General features: G+C 40.5%; 1 protein-coding gene across 5 annotated transcripts in view; it reads left to right on the top strand.

Annotated features, from left to right (window-relative positions):
- Nucleotides 1-23,494, top strand: part of HERC4 (HECT and RLD domain containing E3 ubiquitin protein ligase 4) — a 38,626-nt gene that overhangs the window by 3,924 nt on the left and 11,208 nt on the right. For 4 of the 5 annotated variants that reach the window (XM_005491028.4, XM_074544405.1, XM_005491030.4 and 1 more), the window contains 22 exons: nucleotides 1,284-1,443; nucleotides 2,481-2,557; nucleotides 4,282-4,503; nucleotides 6,304-6,395; nucleotides 7,656-7,786; nucleotides 8,406-8,566; nucleotides 8,909-8,985; nucleotides 10,951-11,075; nucleotides 11,566-11,625; nucleotides 11,863-11,974; nucleotides 12,328-12,517; nucleotides 13,514-13,686; nucleotides 14,638-14,754; nucleotides 15,751-15,774; nucleotides 16,270-16,368; nucleotides 17,553-17,720; nucleotides 17,818-17,961; nucleotides 18,810-18,976; nucleotides 19,761-19,827; nucleotides 20,039-20,121; nucleotides 22,373-22,556; nucleotides 23,090-23,192. In XM_005491028.4, the coding sequence (XP_005491085.1) occupies nucleotides 1,284-1,443; nucleotides 2,481-2,557; nucleotides 4,282-4,503; nucleotides 6,304-6,395; nucleotides 7,656-7,786; nucleotides 8,406-8,566; nucleotides 8,909-8,985; nucleotides 10,951-11,075; nucleotides 11,566-11,625; nucleotides 11,863-11,974; nucleotides 12,328-12,517; nucleotides 13,514-13,686; nucleotides 14,638-14,754; nucleotides 15,751-15,774; nucleotides 16,270-16,368; nucleotides 17,553-17,720; nucleotides 17,818-17,961; nucleotides 18,810-18,976; nucleotides 19,761-19,827; nucleotides 20,039-20,121; nucleotides 22,373-22,556; nucleotides 23,090-23,192 (2,736 nt within the window). The remainder of the gene's footprint in view (nucleotides 1-1,283; nucleotides 1,444-2,480; nucleotides 2,558-4,281; nucleotides 4,504-6,303; nucleotides 6,396-7,655; nucleotides 7,787-8,405; nucleotides 8,567-8,908; nucleotides 8,986-10,950; nucleotides 11,076-11,565; nucleotides 11,626-11,862; nucleotides 11,975-12,327; nucleotides 12,518-13,513; nucleotides 13,687-14,637; nucleotides 14,755-15,750; nucleotides 15,775-16,269; nucleotides 16,369-17,552; nucleotides 17,721-17,817; nucleotides 17,962-18,809; nucleotides 18,977-19,760; nucleotides 19,828-20,038; nucleotides 20,122-22,372; nucleotides 22,557-23,089; nucleotides 23,193-23,494) is intronic. The other variant, XM_074544406.1, reaches the window with a different exon arrangement.

Raw genomic sequence — 23,494 nt, 5'->3', positions numbered from 1 at the left:
CTCCTTTAAATGTGTTCCTGCTAACTGAAGATAATTTTGTTGCTGACTGTGTGTCTTTGCTGCCTCCTTGTCCCACTGCCTTTCTTCTTTCCTCCTCCTAGAGCTGTGCTTGCCACGGGCACTGCATGGCTGTTCCTTAATCCACTGGAGGCAGTCAGGCTGGCTGGTTCAGCAGCTGGGGGAGATTGCCCGAGCTGATCTGTGTGCTGGTGCCCCAGTGGAGGGTGCTTCCATGGCCTCTCCCCCTGGCACAGCTGTGGCTGAATTGGGGTGGCAGCCTCTTCAGTCAGAGCAGCTGGATGGAATAAAAAGAACTTAGATCTGCTGCCTGTGTCAGTTTATTTTGGAAGCTGAGTGCCTGTCGTGCTGCAGATAATGCGAGCTACTGTTGTGAAGCTCACTTGGGCTGGGCTGAGTTTAGAGTGCCCATAACATTGACAATACACAGGCTTTTCCAGTGCTGTGCCATTCTCAGGCTGGGATGGAATTTGTGTTTGAAAACTGGGAGTAAAATGTCCAAGCAGTCCCTTATTTAAGGGAACTGCTAAAAATTCCAGCCTTGATGACAGGGCCTGGTGATATTTCCCTGCTTTACTTATTGCTGGAATTGAAATGTTATTCTGATCACAAATCATAAGCCCCAAACCAAGCTTTGAGTGTTTCCAAATGCATTGGTGCAGGCTACTGGAAAAAAATCAGAGATATTTTAGTGTGTGCTTTTCAGAGGTGTCAGTGTGTGTCTAGAAAAATGACTCTTTAGGATCCATTTCCACAGTATTTTGCATTATAAAGAAGACATTGTGTAGCTCATTGCAAAATCAGTAGCTTTAGTCTGTAATTTGCCCTGCCTTGTTTTGCAGGCTCTTTCTTAATGATGAATAGGTGAATTTAATTTGCTGTGGTGGAATGTTTTCCTCTTACATAATGTCTACACGTGTAGTCATTTGACAGTAATCTGTTTGCCCTTACTGTTAATTGAGTTTCTGCACTCATTTTCAGATGGCAGCGTTAGAAGGATCCGTCAGGATCGAGGTGCAGGTTTTGTGCACTTTGTGCATTGCTCCAGAAATACTCATTACCTGGTTACTTCAGGGTGTCAAATTTAACTCATTTCTCCTAGAATTGCATAATTGCATGTTTGTAATTTTAAATAAAGGGTGTTTCAGCAGAACTTAAGGGCTTAGTTGATGTCTTACTACTGTGTAAACTGTTTGGAACAAGCCTAGCTTGTTAGTAGCTTTTATTTTTTTTAACCAACTAATTTTATTTATTCCTTTTTTTAGAGCATGTTGGTGCACTGGATGCCCAAAATATTGTAGCTGTGTCATGTGGAGAAGCCCACACTCTTGCATTAAATGACAAAGGTCAGGTATATGCTTGGGGTCTGGCTACTGATGGACAGCTTGGCTTGCCAGGAACAGAGGAATGCGTCAGAGTGCCCAGGTTAAAAATAGTACCTGATAATTTGCCTTTTTTTTAAAATAATGTGCTTAAATCACATTGGTTAAGCTATTCTGTTGTTACAGGTAAAGCCATATAAATATAGAAAATGTATATTAGCTATGACACTTGAATGCTGTGTGGACAGTTTCCTTTCTCAGAAACTCTTGTGAGAAATGTCTTACAGGTGTGCTTGGTTTGTTGCTTTTGGGGTGTTTTTGTTTGTTGGTTTAATAGTCCTCCCCTAACAATGAGCCACTGGAAAAGCAGGATGGGTATTTTAAGAGTATGAATCCCATTTAAGAGAAGTTAAAGAGAAGTAGAGTGTTAAACTTTCAATTTGAAGAAGGTACATTTGCTGTCCTATCTTTGTACTTCAGTTTTCAGCCCAAAGCTTTTCAGCTGTGATTGAATAATACACCTTCTAGTTAAAAAAATTCATGTTGGCCAAGGTTGTTTTCAAATTGCCATAAGCATTGCAGCTACCTGAAGTCCACACACAAAAGTAACAATTCCTTGGAACCTTAGTAATTCATATTAAAAATGTTCTGTCTGCATCCAATTTAAAAGCCACAGGCCCTTTAGAAATTTTTTCTCATCCCAAGTGGAAAGCATTGTTAGTTTTAGTGCACATGTGCATGTATTTGCAACTTCTTTAGAATATTGTGCAATATGTATTAGGTCTATCAACTGATTTTTTTGAAACTGGAAAGTAAGAATGAGGTTCTTCTTGTATTCTGTATTCATTCCTCCATTCAGCTGTGTGAGATCGCCTTCACAGCATGTGAACCTCCCTGATTCTTCATTATGGACTTTTACAGACTTGATCTGTTTGAAAATAAGGCAGAACCTGACCTTAGAAGGTCTAGAAGAAAAGCAGTTTTGTCTTCAGATTTTACTAATTGGCATCTAATTAAAGTTGGGATGTTTAGTACACTTCAGTAGAAAGGATTCACATTTTGTATATTACCCTTTATTTCATACCATGGAGTAAAGCTTAATTGTAGCTTAATTCTTTCTCTGTTTTCTTACTCCAATAGAAATATTAAAAGTTTATCAGAGATCCAGATTGTCCAAGTTGCTTGTGGTTATTATCACTCACTAGCACTCTCAAAAGGTAAGCCAGATCCTCCTGAAGTTCTGTGTAATTTCATACCGGGGAATTCAAATGTTTTCAAGATATATTTTATCTTTTGTTTTTCATTATTTAACATGCTACCACTTAGCACAGATGGGATTTCAGGTTGGTAGGGGCTGTGTAATTCAATGATGGAAGCTGCAATTTGAAAAACAAATGTAGAAACAGATGTTGAGTTGTGCTTTTATTTCTTCAGGGTGTGTGTTTATGTTGGGTTTTTTCTCATCATCTGGCTTTCATGTGACTTCCTTTTTATTTTGTTTCTTTTCTTGGTCCCAAATCTTGAGGTTTAACCTGTAACCTCAAGTTACTGAGGCTGGCAGGAGTGACTTCCTTGTGTGCTTTATTATGGCAAAGCCTCTGGTTTTTGGTGCTTCCATAGTTAAAATTCCATATCACATACAAGCCACCTTTAATGTTTCTTAACAATGTGGGTTTGAAATATGAGCCAAATAACTGTGGGGAGGTGTTCATTGTATGCTGAATGATTTTTTTTTCTTTGAATCCAGTAGTTTATACTGATTATATATGCCTGGGTTCTGTGTGTGACTCTTCATGGGTTCCTATTGAGCAATTCCTGTGCCATTATGAATTCCCAGGTGTAATTATCATTATAACCCAGGGGAATGCCTTTGTTTCAGGGCAGGCAGAGCTTTAGGAGTAACCCTTTGCCTAAGATCTCAGCAGAGTTGTGTTGTCAAGTGTTTTGTTGGTCAGAGGTGCAAGAATGTCACAGGAATTTGTGGTTTGAAATTTAAATAGTCACAGACTTCAAGTACAGCATCACTGTTTTATTGCCAGGTCATGGGTTTGCAGCTCTGTTTCTGTCCTTGGTGTGGGCTGTAGAGTGTTTTGGGTTAGTTGTTAATATCAATAAATAAAATCTGAGCCCAGTACTCCCGAGGGATGGGTTTCATTGTTTCCCCATCTTGTAAAACTGTTACTGGGGAAAGGTGCAGATGGGAGAGACATGGGAAGCATTTTGAAGGTAACAATGCTCTTGAAAACATTTCATGTCAGCAAAAGTAAATTATTTTGTGTTTGGGTGTTAATCTTTAGGATAGTAAATACCTTGGCAAAACATTGGTTGTTCAAGAGAATGTTTTATTTTAGAAGCAGTTTTAACATCAATAGGTCTTTGATTGTCATTCTTTAAAATGTTTTTCTTTGTAAATTATCAAATGACATTATACATCTTGTGCTTCAGTGATCATGTAATGAAGACAGTACTTAAAAATATACATCTCTTAAATTGTCTGTCAAAATTTAAGTATCTTACCTTAGAAAGCCTTAAAAGAGGCTTTTGATTGGAAGCAGGAAAATTTTCCATGTGCAGGGTGCAGCTTCAGCAGATGTCTGCATAAACATCTGTGCAGCAGAGGAGCTTCCCATGGAGCAGTGCCTTGCTTTGGAATAACCAAGCTCAGTAGATCTCCACTGTTGGAACAGGAATGTCAAGAGCAGTTTGGAAGGGTTTGAATGTGATTTAAATACTTCCAGTCTGATTAAGTGCTTGAGTTGAATGCCTGCAAATTACACGAGAATGCTCAGCTTCAGAAGTCAGTAATTTGTATGCATTTTCAAACTCAAAAGTTTTGGAAGAGTGACAGTCTGACTTTTAGCTTTTCTTACAGTGGATAAACATTGTATTATTAAACTGTATTAATTGTATTTCTTGGTTGTTTATTTTTTCCTTCCAACAGGAAGTGAAGTGTTTTCCTGGGGACAAAACAAATATGGCCAGCTGGGCCTAGGTTATGAGTATAAAAAACAAACCTCCCCACAGATGATTAAATCTCTGCTGGGAATCCCTTTTGCACAGATTGCAGCAGGAGGAGCTCACAGCTTTGTGCTGACTCTTTCTGGAGCCATCTTCGGATGGGGACGAAACAAATTTGGGCAGCTGGGTGTTAATGATGACACAGGTAAGGAAGCATTGCCTCAGGGCACAGAGGTGTTTTCCTCAGTGTGGTGGGAATGCTGACAGTGCTGTGCTGAAGCTCTTGCCTGCTTCACTTGTATTCCTTCCCTGACATTTAATGGGATTGACTTGAAATACTGTGCAGTAGTTACAGTTTCAACTGAATTTAAGTGAATGAAATTGCTTGGCAAAAGCAGCAATCTGTCACAACTAATTGGTTGTCCTTAGAAGTCACATTTAGGCCATCTTCATATTTTACTGCCATTTACTTTTACATTCCTTTCTCAGGCCACTTTTGATAATCATTCACAATTTTTGGCTAACCATTTCCAAAATTTCCTCTGCTGGGTGAATGACCCCTCCACCCCTTGATTTGATTTTTATCAAATGGTTAGATTAGACAAAAAATTCTTTTTTTGGTTGCATTGTGTTACATGCACAGTATGTATTTCCAGAGTGACAGTGCTGTCAGGGTCCTGCAATACACACTTTAATAGTGGATAATCCATAGATGGTTTCATGAGTTCAGATTGGCTTACTGATTCATTGTTGTCAACACCATTTAAAATGGGGAAAATGGGTTGTAAGTAAAATACTCATCTGAACGCCTTAAAAATTGCCACATTCATGTAATAAGAAAATTACAATTATTTTTCAGAAATCACAGGAGACTTCAGTTGCTCCTGCATATTCTTTGGAATGTGTGTAAGCCTAGGTTTTTATGCAGCATCACTTCTCAGTGTCTTCATAGGGTTTCTTGCAGACACGTTAGCGTGCCTGACAGGTTTCAGGACATTAGCACTGACATTTTAAAGAATTGCCTTTGTGCAAAGTTGACTTGTCCTAGTGGTGGAGGGAAGTTATGTTTGCTTCCTGTTTGTTCAGAGCTCCATTCTGTCATGCAGTCAGTAACATGAAAATGTGCATAAATTTACTTTCCAAAGAAGCCCGACTGACACTGATGCCAAGAAGAGTTTTTGCCTTTTTTTTATCTACCTTCTGTGTATCCTCAGTATTCTTAGCATTCCTTAAGCCTGATAAGTTGGCATAGTGCTGGGATTGTGTCAGGCCAGGAGGCCAAACATCCTGAAGGCCTCATGGCAGGAGGCTGGAGAACCCTGCGCTATCTTGGGACACCCCTCTGGAACACACCCTGTAAAACAGAGATTTGGCCCATGCAGGGTGGAATTCCACACGTGGGGGAATAGCACAGCATTCATCCAGGCCTCCCATTGGGGCACCCTTGGTAGAAATGCTGATTTGTAAGGTCTGTAAATGGCATAGGGGGTCTGTCATGTGTGTGCATTGCAGCACATTCACCTTGGCCAGTGAGGATCCTGATTAAACACTGAGGTAAAACCCCTTATCCCTCAGCTGGGTCTGGCTCTACATTTTTGGGACCAAGGAAAAGGTATCAATACCAGCTTACAGGAACGTTTTAAAAACATGAAACACATAAACAATTCATTTAAAACACAGAAACAATGTAAATTTATCTTTTCTCATGGCCAGTGCCAGGTCTAATGTAATGTTCCATATTTAGTTGTCTGTGTATTGACACATGATCCTGTGCTAGTGAAAATGAGGGCATGGGCCACGAAGTTTTTCAGTGTCATAGTGCCTGTCTTATTCTGTAGTAACACTTCCATCTCCAGGATCCATAAACTCAGTCGTGGTGATTGTGTCATGCTAACAAATTAAAACTGCTTGCTTGGCTAGAACCAAATTAGAATAAATAAGCAAAGTGTATGGTTTTTGATTTTTATTGTCAAAATAAGTGACCTTTCTGTGTTAAACCTTTCAGACAGGTATGTTCCTACCCTGCTCAAGTCTCTGAGAAGTCAGAAGGTTGTTCATATATGTTGTGGAGAGGATCATACTGCTGCCCTTACAAAGGTACAGAACTTAAGGATATGTTTATGCTCCAATTTTTCAATGCTTCCATTGAAGGAGAAGATGCTACCTGAACAGGAAATAATAAACCAAATTCTAAATAAAATTTCTTGTAAATTTATGGGATTAAGCTGAGGAAAGATTGGAAGAATGGTTAAAAATTTGAAAAAAATTACTAAATACAAAAAAATCTTGCATTCTAGATGCTGCTTTTCCTTTTTCATGCATAGAAGTTAACTCCAAACTTACTTTAAAGCTGATGGGCTGGGTTGAGGTACTGAATGTACTGTGAATGTTTGCAGAGATTGCCACCCATGTGCATGGCTCCAGTGTCCCTGCAGAGCCAGGGGCTCACACACCTTTTGTAGGCAGTTAATTAATTAATTAATATATTAACCAACACTTTTAATGTTTAAATCAAAAATATTTTCAGAAATTATACACCTTACCTCACAACAACTTTGAAACTGTGTGTGTGAGCATTCTCCAAGGCCTCCTGAAGCTCAGAAGAGCCTGGCACTGTTTGCTGTCCTGCCTCAGTGCCTGAGGCTGTTGGGTTTCCTCAGTGCAGTTCTGGTGATGGTTTCCAGCTGAGGGCCTGGCTGATGCAGATAAATTTGAAAGAAACAGAGTGACAATTTCAAAGCATCTGAAAATGGCAAGTTTCAGGGTTGTTGTGAGGTAAGGTGTACAATTTCTGAAAATATTTTTGGTTTAAACATTAAAGGTGTTGGTAATTTCTTGATTAATCAAAACCTCTTCAAAAATGACTTGCCTCACAACAATGTTGAAATTTCTGGTTTCTTATGCTTTGAAATATTGAGGCTGTTTCAACCATACTGTGTCTCATCTGCTGAGCAGGGCAGCTTGCTGTTGGCTAATCACTTCAACATTTGTAATCTGAGTTTCAAAGCTGAACTATACTTTTAATAGTGGGAGTTTGTTCATCAAGAAAACTGGAGAAGAGGGAAAATAAGGATTAGGATCTGTAAATGACACAAGTTAATGGCAGGACTGTTGTATGATAATAAGGGAATTAGATGAGTCTGATTTAACCCAAGTGAGGTAATATTTCATAGCTGTGCTGTGTTTTCATAACTCCAGTTAACTTGCAATTCTTCTCTGTCTCAGAACCCTGTTCATTTTGTGTCCTTTCCCTGCAATGCCAAAATCACCAGAAAAGATTTATTAAACCCCTACTTCTGTGGAGTTTCTTGTTCTGAGATATATGATCATATTAATGTAAAATATTTATTTGTTTAGGAAGGTGGGGTTTTCACATTTGGAGCTGGAGGCTATGGTCAGCTGGGACATAACTCTACCGGCCATGAGATAAATCCCAGGAAAGTTTTTGAGCTCATGGGAAGTGTTGTCACACAAATCACCTGTGGCAGGTAAGGTCTATTCTGTGCTAACCCTGTGACTCCTACACATCACTTGTTTTATATAAAACTTTATATCTGTTGCAATGTGAATTGGGGGTTTTCTTAGCCTTTGTGGTCAGGGAAGACAAAATAACCCCTAACAAAAGATATTTAGTGATGTTTTGGGGATTCTAAAAGCATTGATAGAAGAGCTGAAGGAAGTTGTATATTTGAGAGGCTGTGATTTTCTAAACTGGCAGTGTGAACAATGGTGTGAGCTGTGAGAGTTTGTTGCTGTCACTTCATTTCCTGTTGAAGAACAAGTGTGTTTGGGAAAGTACAAAGTAGTTTACACAAATTGCCAGCTGGTTCTTTACAGGGCTGTGATGGGAGAGGGGGAATCAGGATGGGAAGGGAAAGGAGGTGCAGGCAATCTCTAGACATTCATTTCTGATGTGCTCTAAAGGTCAGCCAGGGGCTGGGCACTGCAGCTCCATTCTGGGAAGCTTTCCATAGAAAAGGAGGGTGCCTGTTGGAGTGTGGATGGAATATTGCCAGTGGCAGGACCTTTCACACACTGCTGAGCCCAGGCCTGCTCAAAGCTGCTTGCAGTGCTTCGGTTTGTGGTACTGAATTCTCTTTGCCCTAGGCAGCACACCACTGCATTTGTCCCTTCTTCTGGAAGAATTTACTCCTTTGGACTGGGAGGCAACGGGCAGCTGGGCACAGGGACCACCAGTAACAGGAAAAGTCCCTTCACAGTGAGAGGAAACTGGATTCCCTTTAGTACTCAGTGCCCAATGAGCACAGGTAAGCACCAGCTGATGAATTTACTGCTTGGTTGCCTGTTCCTTTTGTAGTGGCTTAAAATTCTTGACTTTTAAACTGATTATGGGCTGTAATCATTTTTCCCAAACAGTCTGATTGTGCTCTGGGTTCCTGCTGTAGGAATTGCAGGCCTGTGGCTGGTGGGTGGGGTCCTCTGATAGCACCAGACCCTAGAACTTACCTCAGGGAGAGATGGTCTGGACCATTGTGTCATAAACTGGTGTTTCAGTGTGTTGGATCAAGGTTCTGCCACAAGGGAACTTTCTGTAACCCAGTGTTGATTGCAGTATCTTACTCACTTTCACATTTTTATTCCTCTTGCAGACAGTGAGGAGTGCTACTGTGTAAAGAGAATTTTCTCTGGTGGGGACCAAAGTTTTGCACACTACTTTTATCCACAGGTAACAAATTAAGTGTAATTTGGTTCCAAAGCTTGTGAATGTTGGATTTTAGTTTTTTAGATGCATTTTGATGTTGAAGGTGCATGTGAGTGTATTGTAAAGTTTGTTGGAGCAGTGTGGAAGCAAAAGGCACCAAGTCATGGTAGCAGCTGGAGGACTTGGATCCAGTTAGTGTGTGTTAGCTGTCAGAAATCATGTGAGATTGAGACTTTTTTGGCATAAGCTTTTTTCTTGATGGATGAATGCACTTCTTTTCATGTCATAAGGGAAGAGTTGATTGAATATTTGAGCTCTTTGCTCCTTGCCCAGTCCTCCTCATACCTCCTTTGGTGTCTTCTGCTCTGTGGCCATTTTAATGTACCACAGTGGCAAGGAAACAAATGGAGCTTTTTGCTAAAAATTGCTGCTGGTCAGTTTTATCATAGTCTTAAGGCTTACATTTTAAAGTAACAAGAATTGATCTGTTTAAATTCTGCTACCTAAAAGAGTCTAGAAGGACTTTACAGTAAAAGTGGCAATGTGGAAGTGTGATGGAAGGAAAATGCTGTTGGGGGATGAGTTGGGAGATAAAATAAAAACAAGGTGAAGATTCATGGGACTGTTTCCAGTACAGCTCAGCAGATATTAGACCATGGGGATTAATGAAGCATCAAGAGTTCAGTATGTAGGGTGAAAACTAATTTGGACACAGGGGAAAATGGATTTCAGTGGGGAAGCATGCTTATGAAGAAAAACTGAGTGCAGGTCAGACTTGCAGCAGTGCTTTGTGCTCACAGCCTGTTCTGGGTGTACAGAATCAGCAGTTTTTCTAGGATTGACTTGTTGGATTCTCTGTCGAAATTCTGATAGAGTTTTAACCATTCATTTGAGAGAAACTTGCTTAGGAGGTGTAAACTGGAAGATTGCTTATAATAGAGATTCAAAACTTGTCTGTTAAAGCTTCCTTAATAACTTTATGTGCAATTTTCATAATTACTGGAGTAGTTTCTGGCTGACTAATTGAGGTGAACTGGAGACTGTATGAATGCAGTTATTGTGGCTTGTTCTGTACAGAAGGTATTAGCAATAGATGAACTTTGATGCTGCAGAAGTATCCCTTTAGAACTCTTTGTTTTGGTAATTTGTGTTGAATCCTTCCTTAGTTCTGTGTGTACTGTACCCCTGGGGGTTGTGTGTCCCTGCCATTTAGGGGGCCCAGCCAAAATCCATTTTGGGCTGCTCAGTTCCCTGAGTTGTTTCCTTTGGCTGGACAGAAGGGAAATGGCAAAAGTGTTCCTCGAGCTGATGCAGTGGGATGGGATCAGAAGTGCAGATAGTCATTGTCACACCGAGTCAGCTCAGTGGTGTCAGATGGCACCCTCAGGAGGAATGTTTTCTCTTGGTAGTTTCATCTTGGTTTTGGTGCTATTTGCCTTCTCTTTTTGAACCAATGCTCCTACTGAAAACAATGATCTTGCTTCTTCTCTTTACTATTACAGCTCTTAGTGGAATTCATTTTCTATGAGCAGCACTTCCAAATGCAGCTCCTCTGACAGGCAGGGCATGTTCACAGAGGCATGATCATCCTCAGAGGGGCCTGGTGGCAGTGGGGTGGAAGATGTGTCTGGAGAATGGAATGGCTCCTTTGCTGTGTGCTCTCAGCCTGGCAGGGAGCTGAGTGGCTCCTGTGGCTGCAGGGGAGGGAGATGCTTGCTGCTCTCATCTGAAGCTCAGTTAGTGCTCATCACCGAGACAGGTGATGTGTAGGGAGTTGCCATTTAGCAAGGTGTGTGAATTTACACCTAATCAAGCTGGTTTTATGTATGCTCTGCTTTCATAGGGAGGCAGAGCTGTTAAACACAGAGTATTTCACTGCAATAGTCTGGGTAGGCAAATTGTCAGCTAAGACAGCTCAGCCTTGGCTGATTTTTCTGGAAATCAGTTTTGTGTGCCTGATTCTTTATGTTTTCTTTACAATTTATTTAGAACATGGTGCCACCAGATGATTTTAGGAATCCTGACCTTTTGAAGCAGATCTGGACTGTGAATGAAATGTTTATTCAAAGATTGCTGAGTTTCCCATCTGGAAGACTTCCTGTAGAGATAGCTAAGTAAGTGATGGAAGGGACAGGAGTGGTCTTTGGTGATTCTGCTTCTGAATTGAGCATTAGTGGGGCTTTGGACTATCTGTAATTACTGATTTTGGGACGTGCAGAGCTCTTGCTGTGCTTTCATTGTCGTGCTTGTTGAGTAGTTTAGATCCTTGAGACTGTGGCATCTCTGCTCCAGTGTAGATGATTATACAAGATAAATTAAGTATCTAATTGCACATTGAAAAATAGCAATACATCTAAAGAATATGAGAACAACTCAAAGATTATTGCTTCTATTTTAATAAAAGAGTATGCAGAGCAATTGAATGCAAGACTGGCTGTGATTTGAGTCTTGAATGGAAGTTTAATCTAGTATTGCTTAGTCACATTGGAGTCATCCTTTGCACAATCTAATTCATTAGGGATTAAATACAGGAGTTTTTATTTATTGCAAATGCTGATTTTTAAAAGGAAAACCAAATGTAACATTTCATGTGACCAATTTCAGTGAAATTGATGGAACGTTCTCCTCTGCTGGGTGCCTGAATGGGAGCTTTTTGGCACTGAGGTAAGTGGTGGGTAATTCCAGGGCAGTCCCTTGCGTGGGCTGGTTCACATCAAAGTCTCTTTGTGTGATTTTCTTGTGGTTTTCTTCCTGGTTTGTTTCTTAGTTGTTTCTAAGGCCATATAAAACATGGAAGTCTGATATATTTTAAGTCCTTAGTGGGTCTAAAAGTGAAGGGATTCAAGTTTTGAGTTGCTGAGAGCACAGGATTGAGTCTTTCTATTTTTTCCCTTCCTGCAGCAATGATGATCATTACAAAACCAGTGCTAGATTCTCAGGGGTTGACATGAATGCTGCTAGACTACTCTTCCACAAACTCATACAGCCTGAGCACGCTCAGATTTCACAACAGGTTTGTGCTGTGTGTTTTCTTCACATTTGGGATTATCTTTCTGGGTTACAGCTCTCCAGAAGTACTTCTGTTGTGCTTGGTCCAACCCTGTAAATGGATTTATTTACTCAATAATGTATTGACTTTATTTACTCAATAATGTATTGACTGCAAATGTGTGAAACTGTTTTGTTGAGACAATTAGGTGATACATCAGCATATTCTATTTTAATATTTACTGTCATTGTCTAAATGTATAATAGTTTTCACTGAAGCTCCTAATTATTGTTTTCTAGATTAGTTTTCACATACATGAGGATTTGTTTAAAATCACAGTTGTATTAAAATAAACAGAATTTTCTGATGTGCTGTAGGTGGCAGCTAGTTTGGAGAAGAACCTTATTCCCAAATTGACCAGCTCCTTACCAGATGTTGAAGCTCTGAGGCTGTATCTCACTCTACCAGAGTGCCCACTGATGAGTGATGAAAACAATTTCACAACGTTAGCTATTCCTTTTGGAGCAGCTATTCTGAACCTGGAAAAAGCTCCTCTGAAAGTTCTTGGTAAGAAACTGAATTTTTACTCTTAAAACTAAGGATCTGCAGATGACAATGTACAGAAATTCCATCAGTGAGACCTGGCCTTGGCAGCACCTGCTGTGTATTTACAGTTGCCTGCAATTCCCCAGTGAGAAAGTTAAGGCTCAGCATTGCTTGGTGTAAGAAAACACTTATTCTGTTGCTTCAGGGTGAGTTAGCAGGCCATCCCTGTGAATTCATCTGCTGTTGTAGTTTTTGGACTGATGCCATTTGGGAGGAATTAAACCATGTAGCTCAGTGTAATTGATATGTGTCTTTGCTCTTTAAAGTGAAAATTATGTGGTCAGACAGCTAACAAGCTCTAAGCAATTTACAGAAGTGTTGCAGAGCAGATGTTAAATTGTCTTGGTTGTGACTGCAGCACCTGTTCTGAGCTTCTGAGGCAGTGGATCTTTTCTTGCTGGTGCCAAGATGTGGTCTTCAAATATGCAGCTGGGAATAGCTCTGGTTTTTTAACTCTATTTCTTTACACTTTCTTGTTGTGCCTTGGCTGAAAGAAATTCAGCCTAAAGAATTGGTTTTGGAATATTTTGCTATTAATTGGTGTCTTTTTCAGAGGGTTCTTTCATTTCCCTCAGTTATGCTTTGCCTTGTAATCTCACTTTGGTTTTTTCAGTAGTTTTTGATGAGAGTAAAGAAAAGCAAACTGACAGTTTTTTGAGCTCTAGATCCTTTTCCATCGTTTTCTGTTGCTCTCACTACTGTTCCCCTAAGATTTCAGGTTCTGATCCATCTTTCTTATCCAGTGTTACACTGTGACACTGTCTGGATGAGCAGACTTCAGGGGACTTAGATTTGATGTGTAACAAAGCACATTTGTTGTGCTGCAGCTTTCTTTTCAGAGTCTGCAGTAAGTGCTGCTTGTGCTTTCTAGCCAGACATGTTTCTTAGTTAAGAGATAACATGGCAGTGTGTGGCAGTGACAGGTACTAAATTTACGTGTTCACCATGTGTTGGCAGAAAATTGGTGGTCTGTGCTTGAACCTCCCTTGTTCCTGAAGATCGTGGAACTCTACAAGGATGTCGTGGTGCACCTTCTGAAGGTGTGCAAGATGGGCATTCCCCCTTCTGACAGGAGAATCCTCACCAATTTCCTCCACACAGCCTTCAGAGTTCTGGAAATCCTGCACAGAGTAAGTTTGTGGTGTTTGTGAGCAGCTCCTGGGCTGCTTGGCTTGGTCAGCATCTCTGTGCTGGGCACTGGGTGGAAGCTAAGTTACTGATCGGTGTGAAAGATCAGAATTGCACCTACAGAAATATCTGTAGCTGTTCCATCTGGGCCTATGAATCATTCATAGGGATTCTGGGTTCCAGTCTGACAGGATGATGATGGAATTAACTGGTTTTTGGGAACACAGAGTTACCCAGTCCTTTGCTTCTGTGTGGATTAAAGTGAGAGGGGAGAAAAAGGGGTGGCAGCCCTGGGGTATTTTGCAGATTGTGTATCTGGTGGTTTGGAGAGGGATGTGGGAGGTATTTGTGAAAAGTAGGCTTAGATTATCTGAGTATAAGGGCAGGATCTTTATAACTATCTTGCTGCTTTGCCAGTTAGCAGTGCTTGGGAAAAGAAGTGTGTAATAGGAAAATGGGGATGCTTCTGGGTTAAAATTGTACCGTAGACACAAGCCTCTGTACTTTTCCCACATCTCTCTTTTTTTAAGCTTATTGCTTTTAGATGGAAACTGTTCCTCTGCTCACAGGTAATAGTGTTCATACTATAACTAAGACTAGAGTTCTTAAATCATAATTCTTAAACCTGTGTGAATACAGGAACAGGTATTTATGTATTTATTCCCTTGTGCACATGAATGTGTGTATTATCACTGTTCCTCTGAGGTGTTTCAGAGTGGCAGCCCTGTTATGCAATAGTGCAGTTAATTGTATTTTCCTTCACTCTTTGATGGGATTTTGAATAGTCCATGTATCCATGTTTTTAACATTGTTTTTTGCTTTCTTGTAGGCACTGTTGTTTTTCTAGAATGGTTTTGGTAGCTGGGTATCTGTGGCTGATGTATGAAATGCTTGAAAAACATGGAAAAATATCCCTTTGAAAGCTAATAAAAAAATAAATTGCACTTCCTTAGGTAAATGAAAGAGGACAAGTTATACAGTATGACAGATTTTACATTCATGAGATACAAGATTTGATAGATATCAGAAATGACTATGCCAACTGGTTCCAGCAGCAGGTGTTGGGAATGGTAAGTTGTGTTGAGTTTCATTTGGGTCTTTGTGGGTGTTTTCCTCCCATGTTTTGTGTTTGTTTTATCCCTTTTAAGAAACCCATAGATTCTCTAAGCCTGGGGATTTTTTTCATAATTTTTTAAATTTTTTTTTTCATACAAATACCTTCAGAGATGAGCAGTGCTGAGCAGACTGGTGTCAGGTTCTGGCTAAGGAGGAATTGTTAAGAAGGTGTTTTTCTCCTGGGGTGTCATTCCTAGGACTGACCCTGCTTAGCATTTGAATCTGTCAGTTAAAAAGTGATTCAGAATGCTCTCACTGAACACTTGCTGTGTCAAAAACCTTGGGAATGTAAGAATCCATAGTAGGAGAACATGCAGAATAATCTGAATTGCCACATTAGACAGGTCCAGTCAGTGAGCAGGCTGCAGCTCCCTTGGGTAATGAGTGCAGCAGGAGCTGCAGGGGCAGATAACTGATGGAATTTTCTACTTGCAGTTTAGCAGCCACAACTGGGATAATTAATTTCTGCATCTGTAAACACAGAGGAGTGATAAGTGGGAGCAAATTAATGACTGTGCAGAGAATTAGTGAGTTGGATAGGTTTTCGCACAGTTCCTTGACTTTAGCTTTGAAAGGATATTGTAAGTAATTTAAGAGGTTTTCTCTAGCCACCCATATTTTATTATTTTGCAACAGTACCAGCAGATGTCATTAATTAATGTGTGGAAGTAAACATTTTAAGTGTGTAATTTTGTGCATCCAAGCAAACATGGTGCTTTGGCAGCCCTGTTTTTAAAGACTGATAAACAGAGTGATGAAAGACAAGCTTGTATTTAATAAATGAATTCGAATGTTTATGGTTAATGTTTATTTCTCAGTAAACCTTCTCTTGGGGGGAAGCAGTAAATAAATATTTTTTGAATTCTACATCAGAGATGAGTAATTAATGCAGACACTAATGCTGCTTTTTCATCTTAATTGTTGCTACCTTTGTGCAAATGCTGTCATAGGATGTCAACCATGGATTAACTGAGGTAAGATTGGATGCAGTCTGATTTCTTTGGAAGAATGTAAGGAAATCAGAAATGTTAAGGATTGTCTGCTGTGTTCTGTTGGGAGTAAGGCTTCAAATTAGCCATGGCTGTAATCTGAAAAAAATCTTGTAGTGCAAAAATATGTAATTGTACTGCAAATTTGGAACAGCAGTTGGAAAAAAAGGGCTACTTCTGTAGCCACTAGCTGCAGTGACAGTTCTGAAATGAAAATGTGCTAAGTGAGAGTGTTGTTTGTGCCTGGCTTGATTGAGTTTTGTTGGGGGTTTTTTTGTTTGTTTTTGGCTGAAGTACTAAACAATTAAAAATCTACCTAGTGTTCCTAAGATGCTTTGGTTCTGCATTGATAAAAAGTCAGGGTTGAGTTCTCTTTCCAGTAAAATAGATCTGTTCAATGAGTGCTGCTGTAGAGGTTTTTCTAACCAGGATTGTGGCTTTTGAATGAGCTGAGCTATGACATGGTTCTTCTCATTGCAGTTAACAGAGGTTCCTGTTATAATTTGCACATACCCATTTGTATTTGATGCCCAGGCAAAGACAACTCTCTTGCAAACAGATGCAATCATACAGATGCAGGTAGGAGGCTCTGCTTTTTTGGTTCAGATTCATTAATTTATTTCCCTGAGTTGGGGACCCTGGGGGTTCCTGTTGTTTTCTTTTTGTTTGGTTGGTTGGTGGTGTTGTTTTGGGGTTTTTTTGTGGGTTTTGGGGGGTTTTTTGTGGGTTGTTTGTTTGGTTTTTTTGTTTGTTTGTGGGTTTTTGGTTCTTGTCGTTGGCTTTTTGTGGTGGTTTTTTTTTTAACTCTGTGTAATTTCTCCCCCCTAAAAATCAAGGATCTAGTTTTAATCTCAGGGTGTGCACACAATAGAGGGTAGTGGGGTTGGGATCACATTGAAATTAGATGTTTTGTACTTGCCATACATTTCCAAGGAACTTCTTTTCCTTTCAGTAGTGAGATGGTTTTTTTATGGGTTATCAGCCCACAGTATAGGTACAAAAACCCCAAACCCACAACCCAAACAAACAAACATAAAACATAAAACCCCAACACCTCCCACAACCAGGGAACAGCCCCACCTCCCATATGAGCAGACTTGGAATATTACCTTGGTCATTGATCTGAGTCTGAAAATAACCAGATGATTGAAGTCATGCTCAGGTAATGGGCTCGTGTAGGAAAATATTACCTTGCTAATTAATAATAAATGTCCTTTATGTGCCTTTAAAAATGGATGTGCACAGTCAGTAACCAACATTTGATGGATTCAGGGAAATGTTCACATTAAATGTTTCTATTAACAATATTAAATAGCATTAAAACACACAAACTCTAAAGAGTTCTCTGTCGTATTCAGAACATTTGCATCAGCATTTTCTTTTTCAAACAATTTTAATACAGGAATTATCATGCAAGTTAAATGAATTGCTTTTCATGCTGTGAATTAGATTTTAATGTATGTTTGGTTTCATGCCAGATTTATATTTAAACAGCTTACTCTTCATTAGGATGGAATGCAGGATCTTTTTGCTTCCTTTTGTTATCCAAGGTATTATGACTGGAATGTTAAAACCTGAGTTCTTACACTTCCCTGAGAGCAATGGGTAAAGGAAAAATATTTCCTAAAGTCAAATACTTGCTGAGATAAAAGGAATGCAGAGAAAAGTTGGGCGAATTCAGTAGTTATTGCCATCTGCATTCTGCAGACAAGGCTGCTGGCCAGGTGGTACTGACAGGAGCTTTTCACTTTGTTTTTCTGCAGATGGCTGTGGATCAGGCCCACAGGCAGAATCTGTCTTCTCTCTTCCTGCCAGTGTTTGAGTCTGTGAACCCCTGCCTGATAGTGATGGTGCGGAGGGACAACATCGTGGGCGACGCCGTGGAGGTGCTCAGGAAAACAAAGAACGTGGACTACAAGAAGCCCCTCAAGGTATCCCAGGACACTGCTCAGGGTGCTGGGAGGGCGCTTTTGGGCACCTTTGGACACTCTGTCTGCAGTTCAGGGCTCACTGAGTTGTGTGTTTCAGGTGATCTTTGTAGGGGAGGAAGCTGTCGATGCTGGAGGCGTTCGCAAAGAGTTTTTCTTGCTCATCATGAGGGAGTTGCTAGATCCCAAATATGGAATGTTCAGGTACTACGAGGAGTCCAGGCTGATCTGGTTCTCTGATAAGGTAGGCTGTGGTCTGTATTCACTCATTTTACCTTACAGGATTTATTATTAATAATATATGAACATTGTAGTTTGTGGTGGTTTTGTTTCAAGAGTAGGAGCTGAAGCAAGTATTCTCAAAAAAAGTTAAATTTTTTTGGCCAGTGTTAGATCAAAACTTCCCTCATTCCTTGTTTACTCGTTACTGGTTGTCCCCAAGCCCTGCAGATTTTTAGGAAGAGGTAGCCAGAACAAACTGATTCCAAGGGCAGGGTGCAGAGACAAATTCTGGAGGTGGCCTGAACAGGGCTCCCTGTGTGCACTTGCATTTATGGGTGATGGGTGCTCATGGAATTGTGCTTTATTGGAAGGTTTGATCCCTGACTTTTGAGTCATCTTTCAAAGAGCACTGACTGGGGTGGCTGGATCCCAAATACCTGAATATTTACATTCCCACAGTTGTGCTTAAAGCCTTGGTAATTAATTCTGAGGGTTTCAATAGTGAGCTCTTCCCTCTTCCTCCCCAGAATAATTTATTTTTTTAATTGTCATCTTAAACCACAGAGCTGTGCAATAGGAAGTGACTGACAAAAGCAGAACCTTAGTGCAGTCTGGGTCCCCTGGAACACAGGATATGTTGCAGCTCAGCCTTTTTACTTTTAAGTAGAAAGGATTCTGTTCCCTTGGATTTCAGTCTCAGCTGGTTAAACTTTATTCTGTTTTCCTTGGTACTTAGAGATACATACATATTTAAAGAAAATAAGAATTAAATTCACTCAGATTATACTGTACTGTACATTTCTTCCTGCACTCTGCAAGGTTAAAATAACTTCTTTGTTTTAAACCATTTTGTCTGTTTTCTGTTCTTAGACCTTTGAAGACAGTGACTTGTTTCATTTGATTGGTGTTGTCTGTGGGCTAGCAATATATAATTTTACTATTGTAGACCTTCATTTTCCTCTGGCTTTGTACAAAAAGCTATTGAATCAGAAACCATCCCTGGATGACTTAAAAGAATTGATGCCAGATGTTGGCAGGTAAGCAAGAAAGAAAAACGGGTGTTGGTAGAAATTAATTTTGAAATCAGCATTTTCCTCTAGGAACATTACATTTCCTTTCCCCAGTCACTGGGAAAACAGCTCAGAGTAAATTGCAGCCACTGTGTCATTTGGTGTAAATGTAATAAACACCTGTGTCTCAGTGCTTGGTGTTAGTGATTGTCTCTTCTGTTTTATAATCCTACAGAAATTTTAGGGGAAAAAAACCCCCTTGAAATTCAAGCCCCTCGAGCTTTAGCCACTAATTTTATAAGCCTAAGTGTGAACATAGTTTCAGTCCTAAATTAAATCCATCAAGAAAATATTTTTGCACATTTCAGGAACAAATGCATGCTAAATATTTACTTTTGACCAGGGATTTGAATAGGACTGACTGGCAGGTAGGAGGCTCAAATGAACAGAAAAGGATGCTTGGTAGCCTCAGTGTTGTGGATGGCAAAGTCTTCATAGATTCAAGGAGAAATCAGAGGTGTCAATGGAAGAGCCAGTCAGTGGTTTTTAATTACCAGCTGCCTCTGCTTTGGGAACCCCTTAGCTGAAGTCTTAGGGCAGGAATGTTCTCTCTTCACCCCATGGGATAACCAAAATGAAATGATTGCTTGGAATTTCCCAGCACTACACAAGTTGCAAGTCAATAAGATAATGAATGAAATAACAGTAGAAAGATACTTTTTAAATTTGAATTATCAAAGCATAAAGAACACTTCAAAATAAATTCATTTTTCTTTCCCCTGGTGCAAGTATTTTGTAACTTATTTTGCAGGGGAATGCAACAGCTACTGGACTATCCAGAGGATGACATAGAAGAAGCATTTTGTCTTAATTTTACTGTAAGTTTTCTGTAGTGTTTGAAGTATGTCTTGCCAAGCTCACACCATCTATTTTAATTGCCTCTGATGGAGTGTCTGAACAAAGCATCAGCAGCTGATTCCCATGGGGTTTAGCTCCTGTGTTGCCATTCATGTTGCTCTTCACTAAGTGGTGGGAAGAGATATTTATGCAGTAAATAAGATTTGCACTATTTTTGTTTGTTTCAAATAGATCACTGTGGAAAATTTTGGTACAACAGAAATTAAGGAGCTTGTTCCTAAAGGTGCTGACATTCCTGTAGTCAAACAGAATAGGTGAGTTGTGTGGCCTGGTGTTGCTGGGTGCCCTGGGAGGGTTCCTGGGTGCTGTCAATTCCTTTTGCTGAGCTCTGGCCCTGCTGTTGGAGGCAGAGCTGCTCTGGCTGTTTTCCCAAGCTCTTCTCTCTGCTGTTCTGCATTGACACAGACAGGCTGTGCCCCATCCTGGGAGTGCCCAGGGCTTGGACCAGCCTGCTCTGCTTGAAGATGTCCCTGCCCATGGCTGGAGGCTGGACTGCATCTCCAGAGGTCCCCTTCAAGCCCAGCCTTAAGATTTTATAAGATTAAAAATGTTTGGGGTGCTGCTGATGCCTTGGAGTGCCTGCCTAGGACAGAGGTGGACAAAGTTAAGAGAATAATGTGGGTATTTATTCAAGGCCTGGGCAGCCAGAAGCCTTCCAGAGGCTCCATCCAGGCTGGACAATGGTCACCAATTTTTCAGAGAGAGATCAGTTTGGTCTGTTTGCACATGAGGGGTTAATGCTCCAGTTCCAGCCTCAGGCAATGAAGTCATGTTCCCCCAGTTTGCTGCCCCCCAGTTCATTGTTGTTTGTACTTTTTGGGGCCTGAGGCTGTTTTTGGGTCACAGGCCCAGAGGGATTGTTTTGTTTAAATAAATGTGAAGGGAGTTAACTAACACTGTGTATGGAGTTCAGAGTTGTGCATTAATGCAGTATAGGATGTGAAAAAATAAAAGCTGAAGTCTTAAGGCATCACTGCAGGAAGCTGCATATCACTGAAATTCAGTAATGATGAGAACTCTAACTTAAGGGCCATGATTACAACTCCTCATTCATACATGAGTATGGTTTCAGTGCAGTTTCCCTTTGTGGAGTAGATAACATTATATAAGTTAATCCAGTGTTGTTGTCAGAAGAGGAGTCACAGGAGGGTTTTTTCCTCAGTCAAGGATTCTGTAACTTTTATTTATAAAAACAGCCTTTCCTGCCCTTTGTTCCCTTTCTGCTCCTGGAAGATAGGCAGAACATACCTGCTGGTGCTTTTGTCCCCTTTTTGCAGAACTTTCCAGTCTGTTCTTTGATCTTTATGAATTCTCTGTGCTTGTACTTCTCCCAGGCTAAAGGGAGAATTGAATGGAAAGAGCACACAGGGAAAACACTGCAGCTCTGCAGTTCTCTGGTGTAGGTTTGATGTCCTGTCACTAAGAGACTGTAAAACTGAATTATGGGAAAGGTTGCAAGGTGCCTATCGAATGCCTCCTGCATTGCTACCACACATTGTCTTGCAGTAATGAAGAATTCCTCTTTGCCAAGCTCTAAATATTCCCTGATGCTTCAGTTAATTTTATAATATAGATTAGTTTATCACTGTGACTTCCCTGGAGCAGCCTTGCACTGTTAGTGTTACACAAGTTACCTGCCCTCCATGGATAAGGAGATCTCATGGAGTGCTGAAGGGGAGCAGTGTGGATCTCCACTTTGGTCATCTGCAGCATTTTCAGTGCAGCAGCTGCAATAAACACATCATCTAAATGTGTTTGTATGAGTGTAAACTGCTGGGGGTGGTGTTGGAATGCATTCTGTCTCTGCACAGTGCACATGTGTTGGTGGGAGGGCTGTAATGTACAGCTGAGGGCACTGCCTGTGCAGGAGCTAAACACTGTGCACTGGCATTGATTTCAGAAGTCACCATAAATTCTGCATCACATCAAGGAGTTTTAGATCTCCCTTCAGTGCTGCTGGAGATGTTTCCAGCAGGATCTGAGAACTCCTTGTACCAAGCACAGATAGCAGGCCATCTGTTCCTCACTATCCCAGCTCCTTGGCACTGGTCTTTTTACTGTGCAAAACTCAAATGTCCTTTTGAAGTCGATTTGCATTTTTAGTGCAAATATGGTAATCTTTTTAATTTAAAAAAATGGAGCAGTGAGTTTGATTAGTGGCTTTCAGGACACTGCCTGGAATTCAGGCCTTTCAGCTTGTTGCCAGTGAGTCCAGTTCACTGCAGTGCACACAAGGGAGGTGTTGGTAGTGCCTGAGGTATATAACATTAAATGTTCCTGCTTTTGTGTTGCAGACTGCCTTTGGGGGTGTGCTGGGAAATACATTCATGTGCCATTTTATCTTCACTGTGGTTGTTACATAAAGCAGCCAATACAATGTGTTGGGCTCCTGTTTGCTTCATTGTCTGTTCTGTACAGAAATGGCCACGGGTTTATTGGTAGAAGGATGACCTGTACTACTTCCTCTTTATTTCCTTACCATAATTTTTCTTTCTCTTTGTACAGGCAAGATTTTGTAGATGCATACGTGGATTACATCTTCAATACATCTGTGGCTTCCCTATACAGTGCATTCCATGAAGGCTTCCACAAAGTGTGTGGAGGCAAAGTTCTTCAGCTCTTCCAGCCCAGTGAGCTGCAGGCAATGGTGATTGGGAACACAAATTATGACTGGAAGGAGCTGGAGAAGGTAAGAATCATAGTTGGCTTTTGCATAATTCTAATTTCAGGGTGCAAAAGCAGCTAGGTGTCCTCTTGAGCTCTGTTTTAATTAATGTGACTCCTGTTATTTATTGACACCTTAAAACATCAGTGAATGAAGATCCTAAAATATTATTTACCTTCCTGCTTTAACTTTTTCCATCTAATTTCTGAAGGAAATCAGACTTAGAGGAGAGGCAGAAAAATCCACAGAGCCCTGAGGCAGCTATACAATCTTTCATATTAGCCATGAAAAAGCGAAGTGATTGCACACAGTTATTAAAAGTAAATATTCTCAATTGTCAGAGCTCAGTGAGACTTGGTCTCTGTTGGGATTGCAAATGCTTTGCAGTGCAGGCATCTGTCCCTGTATTGAATTCAGAGTGAGCAGCTGAAGGAAATGGAGTGAGGAAAGTTGTAGTAGTGTGTCACTTGCTGTGCCTGCACACAAACTGATTCATTCTGTCAGCTTATCCAACTGTTCTGTGAGCAAGCAATAACCCCATTTCCTGCTCGTTTTAGAACACAGAATACAAAGGAGAATACTGGGCAGACCATCCAACAATTAAAATATTCTGGGAGGTTTTTCATGAGTTGTCTTTGGAGAAGAAGAAGCAGTTTTTGTGTAAGTATTTGAAATTATTTCACAGAAGTTTCTAACTGAGCAGGATCACTGGCATTTCAGGCTCCTGCTGTAAGAAGGCAGGTGTAAGTATTTGTAATGATGTGATTAACTATTTTGGGGGAAAAAAAGCATGATGGAAAAAATTGATTGTGAGCTTGTCTCTGATTTTCTTGGAGGTGTCCTGAGTCATACTGGGTGATGGGTAGTTAGATCACAGTAGCTCAGAGCAGCATTAAAAAAAAGAAAAGCCCACCCCCCAAAACACCAACAACCTCATCTGCTGGTGGCATTTATTTGGTAAC

The sequence above is a fragment of the Zonotrichia albicollis genome, chromosome 7, assembly GCF_047830755.1.
Source record: "Zonotrichia albicollis isolate bZonAlb1 chromosome 7, bZonAlb1.hap1, whole genome shotgun sequence".
Classification (NCBI taxonomy): Eukaryota; Metazoa; Chordata; class Aves; order Passeriformes; family Passerellidae; genus Zonotrichia; species Zonotrichia albicollis.
Note: the sequence above shows the minus strand (reverse complement) of the source record. Positions and strands in the feature narration are given on the sequence as shown.